This window comes from Heterodontus francisci, chromosome 31 (genome assembly GCF_036365525.1).
Source record: "Heterodontus francisci isolate sHetFra1 chromosome 31, sHetFra1.hap1, whole genome shotgun sequence".
In the NCBI taxonomy this organism is placed as follows: Eukaryota; Metazoa; Chordata; class Chondrichthyes; order Heterodontiformes; family Heterodontidae; genus Heterodontus; species Heterodontus francisci.
The window spans coordinates 63,642,446-63,651,061 of NC_090401.1; the positions used below are offsets into that span (position 1 = coordinate 63,642,446).

An 8,616-nucleotide genomic window follows, 5' to 3' on the forward strand; every position below is an offset into this window, starting at 1 on the left:
CCTTTGGCCCATCGTGTCTGTGCCGGCCATCAAGCACCTATCTGTTCTAATCCCATTTTCCAGCACTTGTCCCATAGCCTTGTATGCTATGGCATTTCAAGTGTTCATCTAAATACTTAAATGTTGTGAGGGTTCCAGCCTCTACCACCTCTTCAGGCCGTGCGTTCCACCTTACAACCACCCTCTGGGTGAAAATATTTTTCCTCAAATCCCCCCTAAACCTCCTGCCCCTTACCTTAAATCTATGCCCCCTGGTTATTGATCTGCTAAAGGAAAAAGTTTCTTCCTATCTAACCTATCAACCCCCTCATAATTTTGTAGACCTCAATCATATCTCCCCTCAGCCTTCACTGCTCTAAGGAAAACAACCCTCGCCTTTTCAGTCTCTCTTCATAGCTGAAATGCTCCAGCCCAGGCAACATCCTGGTAAATCTCCTCTGCACCCTCTCCAGTGCAATCACATCCTTCCTATAGTGTGGTGACCAGAACTGTACACAGTACCCCAGCTGTGGCCTAACTCGCGTTTTACATAGCTCCATCATCCTCCCTGCTCTTATATTCTATGCCTTGGCTAATAAAGGCAAGTATCCCATATGCTTTCCTAACCACCTTATCTACCTGTGCTGCTGCCTTCAGTGATCTGTGGACAAGTACACCAAGATCCTTCTGACCTTCTGTACTTCCTAGTGTCCTACCATCCATTGTATATTCCCTTGCCTTGTAAGTCCTCCCAAAATGCAACACCTCACACTTCTAAGTGATAGTTTATCCTGTCTCTCAGAATAGATTCCAATAATTTTCCCACTACTGAGATTAGACTGAGTGGCCTGTAATTATTCAGTCTATCCTTTGCTCCCTTTTTAAACAGAGGTACAACGTAAGCAATTCTCCAATCCTCCGGCACCACACCTGTATCCAGTGAGGACTGGAAAATGATGGTCAGACCCTCTGCCATTTCCTCTCTTGCTTCTTTTAACAGCCTAGGGTACATTTCATCTGGCCCTGATGATTTATAAACTTTCAAGGATGCTAATCTCATTAATACTTCCTCCCTTCCTATGTTTATCACATCCAATACTTCACACTCTTCCTCCTTAACTACAATATCTGCATCGTCCCCCTCTTTTGTGAAGACAGATGCAAAGTTTTCATTAAGAACCATAGCAACATCTTCCACCCCTACACATAAGTTACTTTTTTGGTCTTTTATGGGCCCTACTCTCCTTAGTTATCCTGTTACTCTTAATGTATTGATAAAACATCTTTGGGTTCACCTTGATTTTGCTTGCCAATATTCTTTCATGCCCTCTCTTTGCTTTCCTAATTTCCTTTTTGATTTCACCCCTCCACTTTCTATACTCCTCTCAGCTTTCTGTGGTATTGAGTTCTCAGTGTCGGACATAAGCTTTCCTTTTCTGCCTTATCTTGCCCTTGACATCCATGGGGCTCTAGATTTGGCCATCTCACCCTTTTTCTTTGTGGGAACATGTTTACCCTGAACCCCTTGAATCTCCACTTTGAATGCCTCCCACTGTTCTGACACTAATTTACCTTCAAGTAGCTGTTTCCAGTCCACTTTCGCTAAATCACTCCTCAGTTTAGTAAAATTGGCCTTGCCCCAGTTGAGAACTCTAACTCCTGTTCTGTCACTGTCCTTTTCCATAATTATGTTAAAACTGACTGAATTATGATCACTACCATCAAAATGCCCTCCCACTCTTTCCACCTGCCCATCTTCATTTCCTGAAACTAAGTCTAAAACTGCACCCTCTCTTGTTGGACTTGCTACATACTGGGCAAAAATGTTCTCCTGAATGCACCTCAAGAATTCTGCTTCCTCAATTCCTTTCACACTGAAACTATCCCAGTTAATATTGGGGTAGTTAAAATCCCATACTATTACTCCCCTATTGTTCTTGCACTTCTCAGAGATTTGCCGACATATCTGCTCTTCTATCTCCCTCTGACTGTTTGGGGGTCTATAGTACACTCCCAGCAGTGTGATTGCCCCTTTTTTGTTCCTTAGCTCAACCCATATGGCCTCATTTGATGAAACCTTCCAACATATCATCCCTCCTCACAGCTGTAATAGTTTCCTTGACCAAAATTGCCACTCCCCCTCCTTTCTTATCCCCCTCCCTATCATGTCTGAAAACCCTGTAACCAGGAATGTTGAGCTGCCATTCCTGTCCCTCCTTAAGCCATGTTTCTGTAAGTCGATGATATCATACTGCCAATGTGTCTATCTGTGCTGCCAGCACGTCTGCATTATTTGTTATACACCTTGCATGGAAATAAATACCCTTGAGCACTGCCAAACTCTTTTTTTTTAATTTGTAACCCTCGTTTCCTCTGTCATCCAAACACATCCATTAATTTTCCGCCTTCCATTTTAATTACTGATTTTGTCCCAGCTGAGTCTACCCTCAGGTCCCCGCCCCCGCCCCCGCCCAGCTAGTTTAAACCTTCCCCAAAATGTCCCCAAGGAACTCAGTCCCGGCTCTATTCAGGTGCAACCCATCTGGCCTGTACAGGTCCCATCTCCCCCAGAGCCAGTCCCAACGTCCCAGAATCTGAAGCTCTTCGTCCTGCACCATCTTTCCAGCCATGCATCCATCTGTCTTATCCTTCTATTTCTATACTCACTTGCACGTGGCACTAGGAGTAATCTGGACATTACTGGACAATCCTGCTTGCCAATTTCTTACCTAGCTCCATAAATTCTGACTGCAAGGCCCCATCCCTCTTTCTACCGATATCATTGGTTCCGATGTGGACCACGACTGCTGGCTGTTCACCCTCCCCCTTCAGGATGCTCTGCAGCCGCTTAGTGACATCCTTGACCCTGGCACCAGGGAGGCAACACACCATCCTGGATTCACGTCTGTGGCCATAGAAACGCCCGTCTGTTCCCCTGACTATTGAATCGCCTATCACTATGGCTCTTTCAGTCTTCCCTGTTATGGTGCAAATTTCCAGGGTGACCAGATTCTCAAACAAGAACAAAAACAACTTGCATTTATATAGCGCTTTTAGCATAGTAAAACATCCCAAGGCCCTTCACAGCAGCATGATCAAACAAAATTTGGCATCAAGCCATATAAGGAGATATTAGTGCAGATCATCAAAACCTTGCTCAAAGACGTAGACTTTAAGGAACATCTTAAAGGAGGAAAGAGAGGCAGAGAGTCAGAGATGTTAAAGGAGGGAATTCCAGAGCCTAAGGCCCAGGCAACTGAAGGCACGGCCACCAATGCTGCAGTGATTAAAATCGGGAATACACCAGCGGCCAGGATTGGAGGAGCACAGATATCTCGGAGAGTTGTGGGGCTGGAGGCGATTACAGAGATAGGGAGGGACAAGGCCATGGAGCCATTTGAAGAGAATAAAACACTCGCTCAGTACTGCACTGAAGTGCCAACCTAGATGATGTACTCAGGTCCTGGAGTGAGTCTTGAACCCACACCAACTACATCAAGGAGCTGAGCCAAACCTGATACCTTAAAATTGTACTCTCAAAGTGATCCTTCCACAATTACTACATAACATCCATTGAATAAAGTTGGAGCAAAAGAATAATCTGACTTTGAAATGTAATATTATTAAGAACTGTTTTACATTTCCAGAGTAACAATACAAAATGAGTGATAAGATGCTTTATTTTTGGCTGGAGGAAACGCCTGCATAAATGTTATTTCCGTACTAAAACAAATATCAAACATTAATATTTATTCATATATTTATGATATAAACAGAATATGCTTCAGGGAATCATTCAGGAAGGAAAATAGTTCCACAAAGCAATCCAAAAATGGAATAGTTAGTATTTATGTGGGACCTTGCTACACCAAACTGCTCAAAGTGCTTCACACTATCAACAATCTCTAGCTATGCAGTTAATGTGATTATTTGGATGAATCATGTGATACTTGTGGGTTATGCAGTTCTGATCCTCCTCAACTATGTTCTAAATTCAGTGTTTCCCTAATCCTGCACCTACTGCAAGAATAGAGAAAAAAGAGAGAAAACTGCAGCTGTGATAGAACTTTGATATAGTTTATTGTTCAAATGTCTTCAGAACCAATTAGTCTCATTCTTTCTTATTACAATTCATTACTTTTAAAAATCTAAACTTGGCATCATCTATAGGATGAGCACTTCTTAGTTTTGAACTGTCAGGGGGTGACATCCAGTAATGCTGAGGGGTGTAAACAGAACAGTAATACAACACTGGATTTAGAAACAGGCTGTGCAGGTGTGTAATTAACAGCCAGATTGGACTTAGTAAAAAGGTGGCTCTTTACACTGCAGAAGCTAAGTTTCTGAGATTTGTACCTCACTGAATCCGGGCTCCTGGACCATCTACAGCCCATGGCCAACATTACAGTTTCGACCGTAATATTTAAAGAGACTAATTGGAAGGCATTAGTCATGAGTAAAAGTGAAGTAATTGCATTGCTTTGATTCCAGGTAAAAGTGATTGCAATGAGTTCAAATCAGTGATTATTTCTCCTTCCCTTCCTACACTTTTGAAATCCTACTACATGATTCCCTAAGCCCAAGCTTCTGATTTATCTTATCTTTTACTATTCTTTCGGAATTTACGTTGTATTGCACTGGTCCTGGCCCCTGCCCTAGCTCAGAGTCAAGTCATTTACAGCACAGGAGGCCTTTCCGCCCATCGAGTCCATGCCTTCCTTCAATAATCTTTACAAAGTCTGTATCCTCTAGTAGCCTCACTTATTTACATTTGAACACGCACCCATTACAGTTAGAAGGATCAAATATTTATTTCAAATAGGATTTCCAGTTCTGTGAAAAAGAAGTGGATAGAAAACTTTTCCCCGAGACTATTTATGAATTTTAATTTAGTTTTCACTGTAAACATCTGACGTTTCATAAACACCATTTTCATCCGTTTCTAAGCTGAAAGTTTGGACGTTGCTTTTTTATCATCCCCAAAATGATTTGACAATAAATGTGCTGCTACTGGAATCAGATTTCAGCTTCTTTTGGTTTTCTCCAAAATCGGGTTCTAAACATCCAGCAAATAATTAATTAAAAAACGCAGTTTCTGCTGGCGAATGTCTGCGTTACATGTTTGCAAATTGGAAAGTAGAAGGTGAAGAGAATAAAATGTTGAAGTTTCACACACTTTCGCATTCTTCAATCTTTGCTTATTTTACAACAGACCCTCAGCAAACAATAAAAATCAGCATTTACAGTAGCAGCTAGAGATCCCAAAGCTCTTTAATGCAGCAGCAATTTCCAGCTGCTCCCCAATCTTCTTCATTCATGGCTCTGGTTCTGGTTCAGACTGAACGAACGGCCTGTTACTTTTCCCAGTTTACATCTTCCTCTCACAGACTGTGGACCGTTCTGTAATATAAGCAACCTGCTGTAGCTGGACCTGACAAGTTTTTTTTTATTCATTCATGGGATGTGGGCATCACTGGCTATGCCAGCATTTATTGCCGATGCCTAATTGCCCTTGAGAAGGTGGTGGTGAGCTGCCTTCTTGAACCGCTGCAGTCCATGTGAGGTAGGTACACCACAGTGCTGTTAGGAAGGGAGTTCCAGGATTTTGACCCAGTGACAGTGAAGGAACGATGATATAGTTCCAAGTCAGGATGATGTGTGGCTTGGAGGGGAACTTGCAGGTGGTGGTGTTCCCATGCATCTGCTGCTCTTGTCCTTCGAGGTGGTAGAGGTCGTGGGTTTGGAAGGTGCTGTCTAAGGAGCTTTGGTGCATTGCTGCAGTGCATCTTGTAGATGGTACACACTGCTGCCACTGTGCATCGGTGGTGGAAGGAGTGAATGTTTGTAGATGGGGTGCCAATCAAGCGGGCTGCTTTGTCCTGGATGGTGTTGAGCTTCTTGAGTGTTGTTGGAGCTGCACCCATCCAGGCAAGTGGAGAGTATTCCATCACACTCCTGACTTGTGCCTTGTAGATGGTGGACAGGCTTTGGGGAGTCAGGAGGTGAGTTACTTGCCGCAGGATTCCTGGCCTCTGACCTGCTCTTGTAGCCACGGTATTTATATGGCTACTCCAGTTCAGTTTCTGGTCAATGGTAGCCCCTAGGATGTTGATAGTAGAGGATTCAGCGATGGTAATGCCATTGAATGTCAAGGGGAGATGGTTAGATTCTCTCTTGTTGGAGATGGTCATTGCCTGGCATTTGTGTGACACAAATGTTACTTACCACTTATCAGCCCAAGCCTGGATATTGTCCAGGTCTTGCTGCATTTCTACACAGACTGCTTCAGTATTTGAGGAGTCGCAAATGGTGCTGAACATTGTGCAATCATCAGCGAACATCCCCACTTCTGACCTTATGATTGAAGGAAGGTCATTGATGAAGCAGCTGAAGATGGTTGGGCCTAGGACACTACCCTGAGGAACTCCTGCAGTGATGTCCTGGAGTTCAGATGATTGACCTCCAACAACTACAGCCATCTTCCTTTGTGCTAGGTATGACTCCAACCAGCAGAGAGTTTTCCCCCTGAATCCCATTGACTCCAGTTTTGCTTGGGCTCCTTGATGCCATACTCGGTCAAATGCTGCCTTAATGTCAAGGGTAGTCACTCTCACCTCACCTCTTGAGTTCAGTTCTTTTGTCATTGTTTGAACCAAGGCTGTAATGAGGTCAGGAGCTGAGTGGCCCTGGCAGAACCCAAACTGAGCATCACTGAGCAGGTTATTGCTAAGCAAGTGCTGCTTGATAGCACTGTTGATGACATCTTCCATCACTTTACTGATGATTGAGAGTAGGCTGATGGGGCGGTAATTGGCCGGGTTGGACTTGTCCTGCTTTTTGTGTACAGGACATAACTGGGCAATTTTCCACATTGTTGGGTAGATGCCAGTGTTGTAGCTGTACTGGAACAGCTTGGCTAGGGCCGCAGCAAGTTCTGGAGCACAGGCCTTCAGTATTACTGCCGGAATATTGTCAGGGCCCATAGCCTTTGCTGTATCCAGTGCCTTCAGTCGTTTCTTGATATCACACGGAGTGAATCGAATTGGCTGAAGTCTGGCATCTGTGATGCTGAGGACTTCAGGAGGAGGACGATATGGATCATCAACTCGCAAGGCTGAGAGTGTATTTCAATATTATTCACCAATTTTTGCAAATCAATCGGATCTGTACGTTAAACATCTTAATTTGAATAAAGTATACAGAGCTGGAAGTGCTGCAAACTGTCCGAAACTGTAATTACCAGGAAAACAAAAAGATCGTCATCCAGGTCGCTCCGACTCTCCCACCTTCATTAAAGGACAATGAATTTAAACTGTAAACTTTTCTCCCACAAAACCGCCAGAAACTTTAACAAACTTCTCAAACTTTTCCATCTCACCTTTCAAACTTACAAGCCACAAATGGACAATTGGCTGGAAACAGTTACAGAGTAAAAGCGGATCTGGAGAAAGTTATGTTCATGTTGGAGCCGCATTCTGTTCGGTTATTTGTCGCTGGAGGAGCGGCTCAGATTTGCGGAAAAGAGCGGCACCGGTAGATGGTGCGGGACAGTTTGACACAAGGGGAAGGGACACGGCGCCCCGCTCCAGTGCCGGTAACTGCCGCTCAGGTGAACGGGAGAGGACGGGGCTGTGCCCTTCAATAAGGCGGGGGGACCGGCGGCCGATCTGCTGATGCCCAGGAAACCGAAGGGGAGAGATGGGGCGGAGCAGCCGCTGTGCTGAGCGGCCATGGGGGGCAGCACCTGGGCACCAAGTTGGGCAGCGGCTGACTGGCCAACTTGTCCACACCGCTGGGAGTGGAAGTGGTTCTGATGCCCTCCGTAAACCTCACTCAGCAGCTTCTTCATCTCATCCAGAGAGCTGCTGAGCATCAGGATGTAGTTTCTGGCCAAGAGCAAAGTAGCGATTTTGGAGAGTTTTCGAACAGAAGGACCATGAGAATAAGGCATCACGTCCCGAAGGCCGTCCATGGCCACATTCAGGTCCTGCATCCGTTTGCGCTCTCGGCAGTTCACCTTCAATCTCAGCTCCTGGCTCTCCCATTCTGACATGCCTTTTTTAGATTTGCTCTTTGCCGGTCTGGATTTGCAGCTTTCCCTGTTCTCTTGATCACTCCGAAAATTGGGAAAAAGTTCTTTCTGTCTGGAGAAGGAGACGCTTCTGCCAACAGTGTCCGTGTCAGGAGACGATGCTCGGCTGCAGACTGACCCAGTGTCTGAATCCATTTACAACAAGGAAAATATGTGACTTCAAACTCGCTTCAGTGTTAGTGGCTGCGATTGAATTTGTAGCAAAGAGGTGAATTGCTCTGGTGTTCTCCCCTTTCCGCTGCACTTATTTATACTGAATCCCGCTGGGCATTTTACAAAGGAACAATGAAATGTATAATGAGCCTGTTATTCTGACATCCAATCAATAACGCTGCACAATTTTACTGGTCCGTTTAACGCTTAAACTGTTCGAATCTCAAAAAACTAAACCAGATTTTTTGAGTCTCATATCAGCTCAACAAATCAGGTCGGTAGCCGCGAAATCAGACTTTCCTGGAATGATATCAAATTGATGGTCAGCTGGAAAGATCTGCAGCCCTGTCACTGACTGAGGAATAAATACATCCCAGCAAAGAAAACTGCTG

General features: G+C 44.6%; 1 protein-coding gene across 1 annotated transcript; it reads right to left on the minus strand.

The window, feature by feature from the left end:
- Positions 1-7,445: 7,445 nt before the first annotated feature.
- LOC137347023 (oligodendrocyte transcription factor 3-like) lies at positions 7,446-8,322 on the minus strand. The gene has a single exon (XM_068011024.1). The coding sequence runs from the start codon at positions 8,204-8,206 to the stop codon at positions 7,463-7,465; it is 744 nt and encodes a 247-aa protein (XP_067867125.1). The 5' UTR covers positions 8,207-8,322; the 3' UTR covers positions 7,446-7,462.
- Positions 8,323-8,616: the final 294 nt, after the last annotated feature.